The following is a 19,722-nucleotide window of genomic DNA, read 5'->3' on the forward strand; positions in this document are numbered from 1 at the left end:
GATGGATTACTGGTGTTCCGCTAATGGTGCGAAATTATGATCCTAGTAGAGACTTCTAAAGAGAATTGAACTTTCAATGACTAGCTGAAAGAATCACACATCAAGATTTCAAGTCGAACATCCTTTATCTGCAAATCCAAAAATGTAACACATCGAACCGACTGTACGCAACTGAGCCCACACAACCTTGACGACCACACCTGACCTTTAGCGCAAAGTCTCTGACCCAAGCCAGCATGAAGCTCGCCGCCCTCACCCAATCTTTGGGGTGGAAGTCTAGTTGTTTGGCTGCACTGTTTATTTTGCAATTTTTATCTGCACTGTTTGCCTTGTGAACCCTCTCCAAGTAGAATCGCAGATGGCACCATGGGTGGATACTTATCAGAGGCATCCAGTTTTTATTATTCAGTGGTTTATCTTATTTTTCTGGCCACTTTACTTACTTGTCATGTACGTAGGCCTGGTCCCATATGCTGTATCTAAAACCCAAATTTATCTGAAATCCAAAATACAATCAGCCCCAAGGATTTTAAATAAAGGATACTTAACCTTCATAAGAAACTGAAAGCAATGCTGACGAAATATTATTTCAGCAGGAAGGTTATGCTCTACACTATAGAAAAGACCACCCATTTAACATTTCAAACAACTGAAAATCTTTCTCCACAGGTATTTTTTACTCTGCCCCTTAAGTGCCCCTTCATTCTCAAGGAAACAGTTCAAAGTGCTTCTTAACTCTTTTTGCCTTTTCCAGCCACATAACTTCTAATCTCTGAACTGGCATTCAGGGTGAGGGCTACCCTGGAAATTCCTCACTCTAACCAAAACTATGTGAATCTTCCAGTTTTGTTCAAACCTGATCGCTTAAATTTGATGGCAAGCTCCCACCCACTTTCATGAATGATGAAGCATAGAGACTTGCGAGTTTTCGCTCTCTCCCTGTCTATCTCTCGGTTCCTTGCAGTCTGCACCTGACTATGAAGTTCAGTGATATGCTGTGGAAAAACTGTAACGCAGTCCTCCAATGACTTCCTATGCACTTTTCCCTTCTCAAAGCCCATCTCCATGGCAATGTGAATCACACTGACCTTGTATCAAGGAAGAAATATTAACTAGCTGTCCATTAGACTCCCAACTTCATTCCATTTTGAAAATAAATAGACAGTTTGTAAAGCAATATAAGGTTTTGTAATATCATTGTGATATACTGTGTTGGCGAATTTAATCAAACTGACGACAGTGAAATTGTCAGGTCAAAAACATTAAAAAGGTGTAGTTGTAAAATTAAGCATGTTGAAGTAGAGATCAGCAAAGCTAAGGTGGGATATCAGTGAGCAGCATGAATATAATTTCACTTTAGAGGATAAGGACGTGAATTGAAACTTAGCTATTGTATTTTGAAAGGAAAATTTACAACTAACAATGATCATAAATTAATAAAACAACATATTAAGTTTATTCTTACTCAAAAGTTGTAGCTATGAAAACAACATGAAAGATTTTTTTATATTCTGGGAAGGGGACTGCCAAAGAAATTTAAGAATAATGAGCGTAATTTTCCCAAAAGGTTTCCATGTGTCATAACAGCATGAAAACGGGAGTCCTCCACGCTGGTCTTTTCGGCAAGCTCGGCAGCGCAATCTTCCAGCACTCTGTCAATTTCTTTGACAGCTGGGAGCTTTGCGCCGATACAGTGGGGGTGGAGCCTAAGTATGCTGGTGAAGGCAGTTTCATAGCCTTCATTCTTAATCCTATTTTAGAACCAATAAAAGGGAATAGTTATAAATTATCCAGATAATATTGTCATATGCTTTTAACACATTTGTTTAAAATTCAAAATTCAAAAAAATATAACAAAGCCCAGAAGAACAACCATTTTTGGGGATGGTATTACAAAAAGTACTTAGAATCATAGAAACCCTACAGTACATAAAGAGGCCATTCGGCCCATCGAGTCTGCACCGACCACAATCCCACCCAGGCCCTACCCCCATATCCCTACATATTTACCCACTAATCCCTCGAACCTACGCATCTCAGGACACTAAGGGCAATTTTTAGCATGGCCAATCAACCTAACCCACACATCTGTGGACTGTGGGAGGAAACCGAAGCACCCGGAGGAAACCCACGCAAACACGAAGAGAATGTGCAAACTCCACACAGACAGTGACCCAAGCCGGGAATCGAACCCAGGTCCCTGGAGCTGTGAAGCAGCAGTGCTAACCACTGTGCTACCGTGCCGCCCATTTTTACTTAAATGCAAATATGCAGACCTCCCAATGTGGTAACTCAAAGGAAAAGTAATAGTTGAAGAACATGGGAGTGAAGGTGAGAGGTGATGCAGTCAGAAGACCTGCAGCAAAGAGGGAGCCCCTATTGGTGCAATAAAACAAAGATGTGCATTTTCAGCAGATTGCGCCTTTCACAATCTCAGGCTATTCTATCCAATGAAATACTGTGGAAGTGTAGTCACTGTTGTAATGTAGGAAATGAGGCAGCCAAACATCTATAGAAAGTAATTAATCCCTCCTGTATTTTAGGGCCTTAGTGAAACCCATTACATAAACCAGCTTCCAGTACCTATAGGTTCCTTGCCGAATGACCAGTTTGACAGCATCATGAAGTATTACCCAAGCAGTCATTATTTATGTATCAGTCTCGACGATGCGTGTCAGCAGGCTATTTGTACTCACTGTGACGCTATATTAATCTAATGTCCACACATCACAACTACAGGCACATCATTGGTTAACAATCAGGAGCACTGGTTGACTTTTTTCCTCCCTGGTACAAAATCATATATGGTGTTCCTGTTGCTGCCCCATCAGAGATTGGTTAACTCAGGACAGACTAGCAAGTAAACCTAGGATGCTCACAGTGTCTTTAACTTATTTATTCCTTGATTAGACATGTTTAAACATCACTTGGTGGCAACCTTCCATCACGTAAAACATCAGCTCTACGTTCAGCACCGACTGGTATGGCTCAGAAACCCCACTCTGGCATGGCAATCTCAGAGAATTTGTCCATTTACCTCCAGAGTTCTTCGTTGGAATGCTATTGCAGCATTGTCAGTGTAGAGCAAATCTCTGATCAGGACTTGAGCACCTTGTTGCTAGATCTCACATGTGCACACCTAAGTACATACCTTCTCAAAATGACCTAAAAGCATATGATGACAGCAAAGAGAGGATTAAACCAAAGAGTGCCAGAAAATAACCCTGTTTGACTTCACTGCAAATCTCAAAGGTTTCCGAGGTTACCCCGTCATAGTTGACATTACCCATCATGTCATAGAAAGAGACGATTACATTGAGCAGCTTTGGTGGGCAGCCTATTTTCTCAAGCAGATCAAAGAGACTGCCTCTGCTCGCACAGTTGAATACCTCGCTGAGACCAATGAAGGTAATAAATTGTGCAACTGCTGGACTGAGAACATCATGTCAACTGTAGATCTTTCAGCTCTGAAACCATGCTGGGGTTCACATGCGTTCAGCCAGATCTGCTATCTGACAAGGGCAACTGTAATCTGATAACACAGGAAAATAGTTTTCCTGTGATGATTAGCAGGGCAATGCTGCTAGTTGTTGCAATCACTGGGGCTACCTTGTGCTGGTACAGGGTCACAATGTTTGCATTCAAATTCATGTGGCTCTAACTGGTAGTTCACAATCACCAACAACTTTGACAAGGTACCGTATGGTAGGTTGTTGCATAAGGTTAAATCTCACAGGATCCAGGGTGAGGTATCTAAATGGATACAAAATTGGCTTTTTGACAGAAGCCAGAGGGTGGTTGTAGAGAATTGTTTTTCAAACTGGAGGCCTGTGACCAACGGTGTGCCTCAGGGATCAGTGCTGGGTCCACTGTTATTTGTCATTTATATTAATGATTTGGATGAGAATATAAGAGGCATGGTTAGTAAGTTTGCAGATGACACTAAGATTGGTGGCATAGTGGACAGTGAAGAAAGTGATCTCCAATTGTAACGGGATCTTGATCAATTGGGCCAGTGGGCTGACGAATGGCAAATGGAGTTTAATTTAGACAAATGCGAGGTGATGCATTTTGGTAGGTTGAACCAGGGGCGGGGAGAGTTACAGAACAAAGAGATCTAGGATTACATGTTCATAGCTCCTTGAAAGTGGAGTCACAGGTGGACAGAATGGTGAAGAAGGCATTCGGCATGCTTGGTTTCAAAGGTCAGAACATTGAATACAGGAGTTGGAATGTCTTGTTGAAGTTGTATAAGACATTGGTAAGGCCACACTTGGAATACTGTGTGCAATTCTGGTCACCCTATTATAGAAAGGATATTATTAAACTAGAAAGAGTGCAGAAAAGATTTACTAGGATGCTACCAGGACTTGATGGATTGAGTTACAAGGAGAGGCTGAATAGACTGGGACTATTTTCTCTGGAGCGTAGGAGGCTGAGGGGTGATCTTATCGAGGTCTATAAAATAATGAGGGTCACAGATCAGCTAGATAGTCAATATCTTTTCCCAAAGGTAGGGGTGTCTAAAACTAGAGGACATAGGTTTAAGGTGAGAGGGGAGAGATATAAAAGTGTCCAGAGGGGCAATTTTTTCACACAGAGGGTTGGTGGGTGTCTGGAACAAGCTGCCAGAGATAGTAGTAGAGGCAGGTACAGTTTTGTCTTTTAAAAAGCATTTAGTACAATGGGTATAGAGGGATATGGGCCAAATGTGGGCAATTGGGATTAGTTTAGGGGTTTCAAAAAAAAAGGGTGGCATGGACAAGTTGGGCCGAAGGGCCTGTTTCCATGCTGTAAACCTCTATGACTCTATGACTATGAACTGGTTTAGGTCTGAAAAGCTTTATATATAACCCTTACAGCCACCAAAAAGAGGAGATTAAAGTAAGTAAAGTAAAGTTTATTTATTCGTCACAAGTAAGGCTTACATTAAAACTGCAGTGAAGTTACTGTGAAATTCCCGTAGTCGCCACAGTCCGGCGCCTGTTTGGGTCAATGCACCTAACCAGCCCGCCTTTCAGAATGTGGGAGGAAACTGGAGGAAACCCACGCAGACACGGGGAGAATGTGCAAACTCCACATCGACAGTGACCCAAGCCAGGAATCGAACCCGGGCTCCTGGCACTGTGAAGGAGCAGTGCTAACCACTGTGCTACCGTGCCGCCCATAAACACATCATAAACTCATCAGCCTGATCTGACTCTAAATCCAGGCTGCGGAATTACTCGAGTCTCTCATATAATCAGCCTCAAATTCTTGTTACCACATAACAAGAATAAGGAAATAAAATGAGAAACTGCGGGAAATAATCAGCAGGTCAGTATTATCTATGGAGATAAATAGTTTGCATTTTCTGTTGATGGCCTTTCATCAGTAAAAAAATAATGAATGTTCACTTGAAGTAGGGTGTTTCAGTGAGACTTGCTACTGTTTTCCTGTTTCAAGGACTAGTTACTAAACACTGATGCTTCTAATCAAGAAATGCATGACTGTTAAGGAATTATTTAATACTAATTACAATTAGAAAAATGCTCTGAAATTAGTGCAAATTGAATTTTACTTGAAGTCTAAATTTACTTCTTCAGCAACCAAATAAAACAACCATCCTGGCTGTCTAACTTTATCAAAGCGTAAGTGGCTATCATGTTTATGCAGATTAATAAAATCAAGTATCACAGTTAATCACCTTTCCTCAAGTAAAGCCTTTTTTATCAACTTGACCTTTATCATAATTCTAAAAAAAAACTACAATGATTCGTTGGCTTGTTCTTAAGTGGATTTAACTAAATATCATGGATTACATTTGAAGAGTTTTGAGGCTTTGCTTTAATTTGAAAATTCAATGAAACAGTTCGGCAGCAAAGATGCCCACAAAAACAAAAATAAGATGGGCAAATAGCACAAAATTGCTTAAAATATATATATCTGCTACTGAAGTACAGGGGGCGATTCTCCATTGCCACTGCGCTAATTCTTGCACAGCAGGCCAAGCGAATCGCTCATTGGCCGATTCGCGGGATTTCTGTGAACGTTCACACTGCGCTCGAGTCTCCCAGGCCCAGATTTCCGGCGGCGTCTGCACAGCGCAGGACATCAGCTGGGAGGTGGGACTAGCATTTAGAAAGTATGTAACAAACTAGTTAAATGCTATGAGTGGGCCCAGGACTGAATTCTCCAGGCCCACGAGCATCTCCCACTCCACTAGGAGAATTTCACTTCAGTGGGGTTCAGACCGGCTCCTCACTTTAGAGGAACCAGCAGTCTGACCCCGCTGGAGTGAAGGGTGGACAATCAGTGGACCCCCCAGAGAGAGGTGGGGGGGGGGGGGGGGGTTGTCAGGTGACAAGGGGGGGTGGTGATGCCTCATGGGTATGGGCACCCTGGCAGTGCCAGCCTGTGCCCCAGCACTGCCCAAGAGGCAAAGTGCACCTGCCCAGGGAGCACCTTGGCACTGTCCATTAGGCATGGGGCAGTGCTAAGGGGGCAGGGCCTATAGGGGCAATCAGTGGGGGTGGGGGGTCCCACTGCCACACTGCATTGGGATACAGTTGGTGCTGGAGGGAGGCCGATGGGAGGTTTCGGAGCTGGCCCGTGATTGGACGGCAGCACTGCGGGGTTCTCAGACAGGCCAGCAATTGAGCTGACTAGCAAACTGCAGGCTGACAGTTCGGGGTCACTGTGCACGTGCAGAGGCCCACTGATTTCAGCCTTTCCAGCGTGAATAGGTTCCCCCCCCCTGAAATTTAATGATAATCATACTGATGGCCACGGCATTGCAAAGAGTGTGGGAGATTCTAGCGTGAATGCCCACTGAAAAAACCAGCATGATTTACTCCAGTTTTCTCGCAAATTCAGAACTTAGAACTTTTTTGGGAGAATTCCACCCACAAATTCCAATTTCTGACTGTAATAAGTCCACAGAGGCAAAAGTCCCATCACCAAAGTTCCTTTATTTACAAGATCCCACCATACAGAGTGCTATCTGCATCAGGAGTGCAGAGGGACTGACACTCCTGTTTAAATACAAACACTGAAGCTCCCTGATTGGGTCATCAATTAGCTCTCAATCAGGGACATCTTTTAGTGAGCTCTCAATCAGGGAACTCTTTTCTTCCTAACCAAATAAACGAAATAAAATTAACATAGGGACAACTCAAAAAGGGCACCTCCCTAAAAGGAGGGGAACCGCCTGAAACAAAAGACAAAGCAGAAAGGAAACTTAAAACATCAAATTAAAATGTGATTGGAGGAGTCAATAATACACCAGTCCCTGCAGTACCCAGTGGGCATGGAAGGCATCAACTGTGCCCTCAGACACCGCATGTTCCCTTTCCAGGGACACCCAGCCGCAAATATAGCCGCGGTAGAGGGGCAGACAGTCAGGTTGGACAACCCCCTCGACTGCCCGCTGCCTGGACCTGTAGATGGCACGCCTTGTCAGGCCCAGGAGCAGGTTCACAAGAAGATCCTCCTCCTTCCCCACCCCCCTCCGCATTGGGTGCCCATAGACAGGAGCATAGGACTGAAATGCAAATGAAATATCAATAAAAGGTTTTTGAGGAAACTAAAAAGGTTGTGCAGCTTATGACGTGAAACATAGACATGGTCCACGGACTCTACAAGCTTGCAAAAAGGGCATGCTTGAACCGGTACAACCTACAATTGTACGGTACTGCTGCGTGCAACACTCTTCACCCCAGGTCCCCAAGATAGTGGGGGGAGATCCCTCCGTAGAGGGACCTCCACTGGAGACCTCCGCCGCCCGGTGGCAACAGGGCCTGCCAAGGTGTATCTGGGTGACGGGCGAAGACATGGTAGTGAAAGGTGTGCAGCAGCAGCCCATACAGGAAACACTTCCATGTGGTAGCAAAGGGCACAGAGGGCATTTCCACGAGGCGGCTCAAGCTGGGGGCACCTGACCTGGGAGGTGGGGTCTAGGTTTTAGGCCAATGTGAAATTCCATCCAAGCAGGGGTATTCTTGGACGGGATCCCACCACACAGTTGCATCTCCTCGAGATCACATGTGCACTCGGGTCCGAGCACAACCGTCCTAAGGTCTTGGATAGCTTTGGCTGCATGCCAGCTCTCAATCGGGGAGTTCATACTCAAGTAGGCCAACCTCAATTGCCTGATTAAAGTTATCACGCTGACTAAATGCAAATGTTGTGCAGAGATGACAGATGAAATTTTACCGTCCTACCAGCTAGTGGGATCATGGTCAATGGACTATTGAAAATCTTGCCACATTTTCCAGACCTACCTCTGTTACGACAGGGCTATAAATTTCCACATGATGTTTCTGCAGCTTTCAGAAGCAAATGAATGTGACTCATGACTTTTGCAAGTAAAAACTGAGGGCATAATTTTCCACTCCCTCTATTAGCAGGAATTGTGGTCGGCGGGGGCACTTTTGCTGGAGGCGAAAAATCTGTTTCCCGACAGTGGGATAAACTGTTAGAATTCTGGTCTCCCAACTTTCAAAGTGGGTAAAAGATGACAAATGTTGGGAACTACATTTACATGAATTAGCATCTCATGCATGCTCATCAAAACATCACCTCGCCAGAATTAAATTTGCCCGGCCAGCAGGAAATTCGAATGTTCAGTTTTACATCTGCATATAAGTGGTGTGCAATTTGAAAGCTTGACCTCTTCCATGACTTTGAAATCTATAGATGGTGCATTCTCTTTCTTGGAGAGCACTTATAACTTGACTTGAGTGCCATTAACAAACGTTGCACCAAGGCTGGACAAGGGTGGCAGGTGAAAGCTAGAAGTGGTCAGGAAGGGTGGAAGGTTTGACAGTAGAAGTAGGCTTGTGGTGCAATGTTGGTGAAAGATTGTTAATGTCTGGAGAAAAGGGTCAGGAGAGAATGTATGTACAAGGGGGAAGGAGAGTGTGTGTCCAAACAAGAGGGGAGGACATAAGATTGTCCGGGGAAGAGAGAGTGTCCAGGCAGTAGGGATAGGGACAGTGTCATTGGAGTGCAGGATCAATAATTTTGACAGTGGGGTCCTGGGGAGAACTCAGGGTACTGGTGATAGGAGGGAATACTTACAGTTGGGTGAGGGGGTAGGAGTTTGATGTGGTCAGGTAGCAGGTCCAGAATGAGAATTTGTTAGATGATGGTCTCATTGGGGGTCGAGAGGGAGGTGCATGCCTCAAAGGGGAACGGCTGGTGGAGGGCAGCCAATTTGCCATTCTAAATCTCCATGCTCCCTGGTGAATGATCATGGCTGATAAGAGATCATGCAGTTAGATTTTCTATGCTATCAAGGCAATGGTCTCTCTAAAGGGGTTTGAAGGTAGTGGAAACAAGTGCAAAAAAGTGCCCACTTGAGGCTTCTCGCACATTGCTTTTTGACCAGGCTGATGGGAACCCTGTCTCCATATGCATTTATGCATGAACAGGAAGAACATCCATCTCTGATCTTCTCGGATGTCCTTTACCTGGAAGTGCTGGGGTGGGGATGCTATTTCCAGGTGAAGGGCTTCGTGCTTGCTTGCTAGCTTCAAGATGGAGGGAAATGTTTTTAAAGTTTACAGTTTATTAGTATCACAAGTATGCTTACATTAACACTGCAACGAAGTTGCTGTGAAAATCCCCTAGTCGCCAAACGCAGGCGCCTGTTCGAGTACACAGAGGGAGAATTTAGCATGGCCAATGCACCTAACAAGCACGTCTTTCGAATTGTGGGAGGAAACCGGAGCAACCGGAGGAACATGCTCACTTAATGCATCACTTCGTTAGAGTGAAAGAAATGGCAGCAGCACCTGTAATACACTTTGTGTTACAAATGTATATATACACAACTGTTTTGTTACAACAAGCTAACCAAAATGGAGGGTTGCTAAGTGTTATCTGAGGCATCATAGCGTCTGACTGTTTGACCACATTAAAAAGTAGCTTGTTCAGCGTGGCCTCTCGTATCAGCCCACAGATAACTGCTTTGTGATCTAACTAGAAGCACAAACAAGTAGAGATAAGAATGTGCTGATTGAAGAAACCCATTGTCCAGACAGAAGTACAGTGATAAGGGGTCTGGAAGTCATCATCAAACTGTTGGGGCATAACCATGATCTGATTACACACCCCCATCATGGTTACCTGCCAATTCCATTGGATCAATGTGTAATGTATTTAATCAATAACCGTTAGGGTTAGGATCATGTCCAGCCGCTTTGGGCTGAATAACTGTATAAGAATTGGTCATTTCTTTGTCTCGGTGGAGTTGCACTTAGTTCACCCTGTGATTTCTCCCAGCCAAGAAGCTCAATAAACTGTTTGATGACTGGAACAAATCCAAGTATTGTGATTGCTCCAAATTGATTCACGCTAACAACTTGAATTCATTAACTCATCAACATATCCACTGAGAAGTAGAAGATGATGCAGGTCGCAGGCAACCTTGCCTTCGTAATGGCTCCCATGCGGATGAGAAGGAGGGCCCATCGCAGGTTGGCACAAGGCCAGGAGAAGCAAGGGCCTGAGTAGTAAGAGGCAGGAGGATCTCAAGAAGGTCAAAATGCTGGCAACAAGGTACAGTGCAACAGCAAGTATTGACACAATCATAGGTGCATTGCAGGTGTGGATCTTATCCAGATATGAGCAAAAAGTAATGACTGAGGCATTTTTGTATGTCCCGGGATGTGGTTGTAAACATGTGCCAACTTTTCCCACAAGGAGTCTGGAGGAATAACGTGGAATTCATGGCCTGCAGAGTGAAAGAGAATCCGGGTGTCATTTAATTATGGTGCCAAGACCTTTGACTCCATGAAATAACAGTGGGGTAGGCAACTTGCTGCTCGGCCCACCCTGACATTCACCAAGTTCCTCGCTTTGCATAACTAATGAGCTGAACAGCTAAATATCATGGACGTTCAGTCATCCTGCCACCCATCAGGAATCACGCCAAATTTCCCGCCCATCACTGGATTTAGACTCCACAATGAATATTCTGCCATAAGGTTCTGATTACGTTATGGACAGCAGCTTGCCTTAAGCATGATACAGGTCTCAATTAGCACTACAACTGTGGATTCCAGCTCTCTTTTGGTCACCATCAATTCTCAAAATCTCACCTCAATTCTTTTGCCAGTTTCATGTCTAACCCTACTCGGACTTCAAAAGAATTAAAAATTCCTTCTTTGCAGTGACTCCATCACTCTTCAACTGCTCCAACAGCCCAAGTTTGTCACTCAGTTCTGCTGCCTTGCACCTGACCAATCTTCTGCTATTTGTTTTTTTAATAACAGGACATGGGTTTGTTTGGCTTTTAGTGAACATGCAGGTAGTTCTCATATTGTGGCAGTTCGTTTTTTTCTAGCAGTGTGATACAACTAAGCAGTTTGCTAGGTCACTCGCGAGGTAAGTTAACAGTCAAGCATGTTCATATTGGTGGAGAGAGAAACAGAATTAATGTTTTGAGTCCAATATGGCTCTGCTCCGGAGCTGAAGAGAGTTAGGAATGTGATGGGTTTTATGCTGTTGAGAAAAGGCGGGAGAGGCAGGTGGGACAAAAGAGAAGACCAGGGATAGGTTAGACAACAGAGGAAGATTAATGACAAAGATTATACGGAACCAAAGGCAGAGGGATTAGTAATTTAGTTTTTTTTATTCATTCGTGAGACATGGGCATCGCTGGCTGGCCAGCATTTATTGCCCATCCCCAGTTGCCCGAGGGCAGTTGAGAGTCAAGCACATTGCTGTGGCTCTGGAGTCACATGTAGGCCAGACCAGCTAAGGACAGACAGAAGATTTCCTTCCCTAAAGGACATTAGTGAACCATTAAAGAAACAAAGGACTATTCCAGATTAACAAAAACAAAAAATGCTGGAAAATCTCAGCAGGTCTGACAGCATCTGTGGAGAGAGAATAGAGTAAGAAGTTTAACAACACCAGGTTAAAGTCCAACAGGTTTATTTGGTAGCAAAAGCCACACAAGCTTTCGGAGCTCTTAGCCCCTTCTTCAGGTGAGTGGGAATTCCCACTCACCTGAAGAAGGGGCTAAGAGCTCCGAAAGCTTGTGTGGCTTTTGCTACCAAATAAACCTGTTGGACTTTAACCTGGTGTTGTTAAACTTCTTACTATGTTTACCCCAGTCCAACGCCGGCATCTCCACATCGAGAGAGAATAGAGCCAACGTTTCAAGTCTGGATGACCCTTCATCAGAGCTCAAAGTCCAGAGCAAATGTGGATAGCAGAATAAACGTCAATGCTGTTTGAAAGCAACAGAATGTGTTAACATATCCACATGAGAGCTGCTTTGCCATTTCATGCTGAAGTTAAACGTTACATCTCACTAACATGTTGCATGCTTTAACTTCACCTCTTTTCTTAAGAGTCATGGAAGCTTGTATTTGACAGCTAAAATTAAAAAATGACAGAAGTATCCAGATAAAAGTACCTCTATTGTGAAATCTCTATTCTAATAAAATGCATCAAGAACTAATCATTGTTCTTCATTTATTTGGGCAAAAGGTATATAACTGTTAACCATCAATTGAAGTTGTCGATAAAAACGGGTATAAACCTCATAAATAAACTAAAGATTGCATTACCATGATTTGAAATCCTACTCAATCAGTATAAACTTTGATTGAACTTTGCAATTCAATTTTCTGATAGTAACCTGTCATATTTAACAGTAAATGGCCTACACATGTTTGATGTAACCAACAAGGAAGAATAATGGATCTATGATTTCACGATTCAAATATCTCAATAGCATCCAATGTCAGATATGGATAATTTGCAAAAAAGGTAAATCTATGTTGTAATATATAATGTTCAGTATATTACTAATTAGAAAACAGAAACAAAGCAATTAGTTTATTTTTTTGGACAAAGATGCTGTCATATTAAGACTATATCAAAAAGATTGCTTCATCACAGTTCATAGAACAATTTTGATCCAAGTATTTATTTTTAAAAATACATACCTTACACCAGTTGACTCTCTTCATGTTGATATCTAGTTTGAATTCTTTTTTAGGTTTCAATCCATGTGGTAGTGTATGAGGTGTTGGAGACCAGTGTCCTTCCTTAAACCCTGTCCCTGGTGGTGGTGGAGGAGGGGGTGGCGGTGGCGGAGGCGGAGGAGCCCCAGATATCAATGGAGGTGGTGGTGGCGGCACTCCATTAAGAGTTGAAGGAGAATTGTTACGCGTGACTCCATTTTGTGCGCCAGCCACAGTGGCCCTTATATTAGGTGGTAATCCTGAAACCTGAGAGAGAAATTAAACATAAATAAAACATAAGGGCAAAAATAGAATTATAATCTAGCATTGCACCAAAACACGTTTTGCCAGTCTTCCCCCTTGGCTTCCTGAAGGTTTCAACTCCTGATTGGTTATGGTTCCATTAAGGCTGCTTTCCCTCAAATAATTTTTCCAAATGACTGAGAGAGAGAGTTGGCAAGCTGCTGGTCAATAGGAGGCATTTCTAAGTGATACCACTGGCTGGCCATCAAGAATGCGTCCTGCCAACTTCCCACTCCATAACCCAAGCACAGTAAGGCTAGTTGCAGTCCCAACAAGTGCAGAAAAGACATCCAAAAGACAGACTGGTGAGGTGCGTTGGCCATGCCAAATTCTCAGTATACCCTAACAGGCACCGGAGTGTGGCAACTAGGGGATTTTTACAGTAGCTTCATCACAATGCCTACTTGTGACACTAATAAATAAACTTTAAATTGTAGAAAAGACTTTGGACCAAACCCAAATGGGGCAATTTGCCCAAAAAAATTCTAAGTGCCAAATTCGCATAAAAACTGGAGTAAATCCTGCTGGTGAACCACTGGCAGGTCCGTTCGAGTGTCCCAGCCCGCTGAGTTACAAAAGCTGCGCAGCGGGATGGGAGAATCACCCCCAAGACCTTTCCAGTTTATACAGCTCTACCGGTCATTATGAAAATCCATTGAACTAATCAGGGAGCTCAATGACTGTTCTAAATTTGCTTGCCAAACCAGCAAGGACGATTCTTTCATGACGATGAAGAATTTTTATTCTCTCCAGTTTAAAATTTGGAAGTTAAGGATATAGGCTGAAAAAAATTAAACACGCTGAAGCTCAAACTACAAAAGTGAGAAATTTTCACAATATAGCAGTACGTAGTGTGACAGGATATCTGACTGGCTTCGTAGCAGTCAAGTAGCAATGAACAAACAGAACCTTTTTTGTGAAGTTAACGGTGCAACAGGGTCATCTGTCACCCTGAAGATGGAACATGAGATCATCAGTTTCAGGAGGCAAGTTTTCATCGCTGTTATAATAGCATACAGCAAAATTGCTTTCATTTTCCAGTACTTTTGTTTATGATTGCCAAGTACAAGATCATGCAAAGCATTAATCAACTAAAGTTGTCCAGTTATCCTGCAGTGCTTTTATACAGCAGAACAATTTTTAAAAACAACAGTGAGGCCTCACCTTTGTACGTTTGCTAACTATTTAACATTTGGTGCATACTCAGTTTCTTTTCTTCTTGGGTTGGATGTGAGTTTCGCTGTCAGAGCCAGCATTTGATGCCCATCCCTAATTACCCTTGAACAGTGTGACTTGCTAGGCCATTTCACAGGGTAGTTTAAGAGTCAACATCATTGCTATGGGTCTGGAGTCACATGTAGGCCAGACCAGGTAAGGACGACAAATTTCCTTCCCTAAAGGACATTTGTGAACCAGATGGACATTTCCAATTGTTTCATGGTCACTATCACTGAGACTAGATTTTTTTTACATTCCATATTTATTCACTGAATTTAAATTCCACCACCTGCTGTTTCAAAGCATTAGCCTGGGCCTCTAGATTATTAAATTTGAAACAAAATACTGCAGATGATGTAAATCTAAAATATAACGAGAAAATGATGGAAAAGCTCAGCAGGTCTTGCAGCAGCTGCGGAGAGAGAAACAGTTAATGTTTTGAGACTGTATGAATCTGTTGACTGGGGGGTCGGGGGCGGGTGTCAGGCAGATGGAGCAAAATAGAAGGTCATGGATCGATTGGAGGTCAGGAGAGATGAAATAACAAAGATGTAGTTGACACAAGACAAAGGGAGTGGTAATGATGTCAATCGAAGCCTAAAGTTCAGATCGCAGAACAAGGGTCAGCACTTTCTGAAAGTAAAATGCAAGAACAAAACACAGACTGGAACTTGGTGGAAAAGAAAAAATAATTTAAAAAAGGAAAAAAAGTTCATCTGAAGCCCAATGCAAACTGGAGCAAAAGCACCTCAACATCTGATTAGGCATTTTACAGTCTACTGGACTTAACATCGAATTCAACAACTTCCAGATCATGGTCTCTGTCCTCCATTTTGATTTCTTTCTTCTGTTTTTGCTGCCCCTAATACTAGTCTAGTGACATTACCAAAGGCCATTATTTACACTATTTTATGTTTGAATGAACCCAGCTATTTGGTCCCTAATATACTAAGTAAAAAAGGTTCCTTTCGATCAACACGTACCAAGGACTTTGTTCCTTACTGTACACTAACAAGTCTTGTTTCAAGTTACTCGATTCAGTATCAATTGCACATAATGGGTATCTACACTTAATTCTATTCCATATTTAACTAACTATATTTTTAATGGTTGAGAATTGTAGTTGACAGTCTGTTCTGCCTTTATTGCACTGCTAAACAAACTAATAAGAACAAAGAGCAAAGAAAATTACAGCACAGGAACAGGCCCTTCGGCCCTCCAAGCCTGCATCGACCATGCTGCCCGACTGAACTAAAACCCCCTACCCTTCCGGGGACCATATCCCTCTATTCCCATCCTATTCATGTATTTGTCAAGACGCCCCTTAAAAGTCACTATCGCATCTGCTTCCACTACCTCCCCCTAATGTAATAATGTAATGTCTTTGCTAATTAACTTGCCATAGCAAGTACGTTGGTCAGACCCTATTTATACTGCAGAGAAACATGGTAAAATCATACAAGTTCTTTCCTGGTGTGATCAGCAAGTTTTATTCATTAATAGGCAGATTTTAAAAGACCTGCACTTGCATATGGTGCCTTTCATGACCTCAGGATCTCCTAAAGTACTTTACAGCTAATAAAGTGCTTTTGAAATGTAGTCACTCTCATATTTTCTGTTATTTATTCATTCATGGGGTATAGTATTCGCTGTTAAGACCAGCATTTATTGTCCATTTCTAATTTCCCTTGAGGTGGTGGTGGTGATGGTGAGCCACCTTCATGAATACAACTGAGTGGCTTCCAAGGCCAGTTAATAGTCAACGACATTGCTGTTAGTTCAGAGTCACATATAGACCATACCAGGTAAGGATAGCAGATTTCCTTTCCAAAACAATATTAGCAAACCAGATGGGATTTTGCAATATCTATCTTCCAGGCCTATTCATCTAACTGAACTGAAATTCCACAGCTGCCATGGTATGATTAGATTTCATCACCAGGCCTTTGGTTCCTTGTCCACAAGCAATAGACAAGCAGATCCATTAGATAGAAAACACAACAGCCAATTTGCAGACAATAATGTAGCCAATTTGCACACAATAATGTGAAATTGATTTTTTTTGTTGCAATGTTGATTGCGAGATAAATATTGGAAGGACACCAATCTCTTGCTTGTCCTGAAGGTAGCACTGTGCAATCTTTCAAGTCCACTGAGAGAGCAGAAAGGCCTTGGTTTTCAGTCTCATTCAAAAGATGACACCTTCTCCAACGAAGAACTGTCTCTGCATTGAGGAGTCAGTCTGGATTTCTTTGTCTGAACCTTCTTGGACATTAAAAGTTCAAATTTGACCTTGAACAATTTGTCAAATGGCACCTTTGCATTCTCTCTCTAGATTTGAAAGCTTCAAAGCAATTTTAAATGCAATTATAAATTAATTTGTGTGTTTCATTTGCTCAATATTTTGAACATTGAATGTGTATTATAGCTCCTGCACTGGGAGGCACAACAAATCTGTGATTATTATTACGTTTTTAAAAAAATATCTCTGTGAATTAAATAAAACGATGCATATTCTTGTTTAGTTTATTTTCAGTAAAATGAATGAATCAGAATTAAAAAGACTGCAAGTAGAATAATAAGGTTAATTAATATAGAGTTTCCTCATGAAGAATCAAACCTCAACATTGAACATAAGGCATGTCATTATGTCCAATCCTTATCAGCTTTTCCTGACATCAATATAGTCAAAGAAGTTCAACAACAAACAAGAGAATTGTACTCAAAGATAACACAAGAAGAATTTGACAGCGAATAGAGGTATATTAAAAACACTGGAGCAAAATAGGTACCGACGCAATTACGAGAGCAGACTTTCAGTTATCCAGCATTTTCTCTTACTTCAGATTTCCAGCATTCACAATATTTTGCTTTTACAAAATTGGCAATAATTTTGCCAGTTAGAAATCAGACAGCATCCCAATAATTTTCTAATTTGTATTATTGTGTGTTAAGACTTTCTACCTTGCCTTACGTAACAATAGCAAATAGATCTACTGGAAAAATATTCAGCGTTATACGGTACAACAAGCTGCTCATTGAACGACTTTATCCAGAAAATTAACTGGGAATTTTTCAATAAGATAGGAATTGCCTAATGCTCAAAGTGGAAATAACTACAATGATTCTATTTTATAGTGATGGCATAAACTTCAGAGTGATGATAAATGTCACTGAAAATAATAACATTTGGAGCTCCAATACTTAAACTTTACATAAAATTGTATTTTAGTAATGCATGACTTGATTTGCCTCATTTAGTTTAAATGCTGCTTCCATACTAATCATCTGAATACAAAATTATATTTAAAGCTTTATTTGTATGAATACGGCTTTCAGTCAAAAAAAGTCTTATTCTGTAAAATTGTGCCAAATTAAATCATATAAAAGGTAATCATAAAAGGATATTAACTTGCCTTAAAACCTAAATATTTTTATTCTTGAATTATTAGCTAGAAATATCAAACTGTTCTAACAGTTCAGACGATTATGGCCTTAAGGCTCTTAGAAACCAGCAATGTTATGTCAGTGTGATGACTCTACATGCCAAAATATTCAAAAATGCCATGGGGTTTACTTTTTTAAAGTTCTTTTTACAGAAGGTGGGTGTGGCTGACTTGCCAGCATTTATTGCCCATCCCTAATTGCCCTTGAGAAGATGGCAGTGAATTGCAGTCCCGAAGGTGTAGGTACAGCCACTGTGCTGTTAGGGAGGGTGTTCCAGGATTTTGATCCAATGACAGCGAAAGAATGGCGATATATTTCTAAGTCAGGATGGTGAGTGACTCGGCAGGGGTCCTCCAAGTGATGGTGTTCTAAAGTACTTGTTGTCCTTTTAAATAATAGTGGTCATGGGCATGAAAGGTGCTGCCAAAAGAGCTTTGGAAAGTTCCTACAGTGCATCTTACAGATGGTATACATTTTGCCACTGTTCAATTGGGCTGGATAGTGATGAGCCTCTTAAGGCTTTGTTAGAACTATAGTCATCACAAGGGGAGAGTATTCATCACACTCCTGACACTGTCTTGTAGATAGTAGACAGGCTTTGGGGAGTCAAGTAGTGATTACCCACTGAGGATTCTTAATCTGTTCTTGTAGCCACGGTATTTGTATGGCTAGTCCAGTTCAGTTTCTGATCAATGGTAATCCCCAGAACATCGTTAGTGAGGATTCAGCTATGGTAATGCAATTGTCTATCAAGGGGCAATGGTTAGATCCTCTCTTGCTGGAGATGGTCATTGCCTGGCATTGTGTTGTGTGAATGTAACTTGCCACTTATCAGCCCAAGCCTGAATATTGTTCAGATGATGCTGCATTTGGAGATGGACTTCTTCAGTACCTGAGGAATCGCAAATGGTACTTGAACATTGTGCAGTCATCAATGAACATCCCCATGTCTGACCTTACGATACAAAGATGGTCATTGATGAAGCAGCTGAAGATGGTTGGGCCATAAGACCATAAGATATAGGAGCAGAATTAGGCCATTTGACCAATTGAGTCCGCTCCACCAATCAATCATGGCTGATGTGTTTCTCAACCTCATTCTCCCACCTTTTCCCCGTAATCTTTGATCCTCTTACCAATCAAGAACCTATCTATCTGACTTAAATACACTCTATGACTTGGCCTCCACAGCCTTCGTGGTAACGAATTCCACAGATTGACCCCCCCCTCTGGCTGAAGAAATTCCTCCTCAGCTCGGTTCTAAAGGGTTGTCCCTTCACTGTCCCTTGGATCCTAGTTTCTCCTACTAATGGAAACACCTTTGCCACATTCGCTTGATCCATGCCTTTTGGTACTCTGTAAGTTTCAGTGAGATTTCCCCTTCATCCTTCTAAACTCCATCGAGTACAGATCCAGGCCCAGACTACTCAAATGCTCCTTATATATCAAGCCTTTCATTCCCAGAATCATTCTCCTGACCCTCACCAAGACCAGCACATCCTTCCTTAGATATGGGACCCAAAATTGCTCACAATATTCCAAATGTGGTCTAAGACAAAGCCTCAGCAATACACCCCTGCTTTTGTATTCTAGTCCTCTTGAAATGAATGCTAACATTGCATTTGCTTTCCTAATTACCAACCCAACCTGCAAGTGAACCTTAAGACAATCCTGAATTAGGACTCCCACATCCCTTTGCACTTCAGATTTCTGAATTCCCACCCCATTTAGAAAATAGTCTATGTCTCTATTCTTCCCACCAAAGTGCATAACCTCACACTTTTCCACATCT

The 19,722-nt window shown here is 42.1% G+C and overlaps 1 protein-coding gene across 1 annotated transcript in view; it reads right to left on the reverse strand.

Annotated features, from left to right (window-relative positions):
* Positions 1–19,722, reverse strand: part of LOC144500017 (protein diaphanous homolog 3-like) — a 606,420-nt gene that overhangs the window by 388,778 nt on the left and 197,920 nt on the right. The window contains exon 16 of the mRNA XM_078222760.1: positions 12,945–13,229. Within this exon, the coding sequence (XP_078078886.1) occupies positions 12,945–13,229 (285 nt within the window). The remainder of the gene's footprint in view (positions 1–12,944; positions 13,230–19,722) is intronic.

This window comes from Mustelus asterias, chromosome 10 (assembly GCF_964213995.1).
Source record: "Mustelus asterias chromosome 10, sMusAst1.hap1.1, whole genome shotgun sequence".
Taxonomy (NCBI): Eukaryota; Metazoa; Chordata; class Chondrichthyes; order Carcharhiniformes; family Triakidae; genus Mustelus; species Mustelus asterias.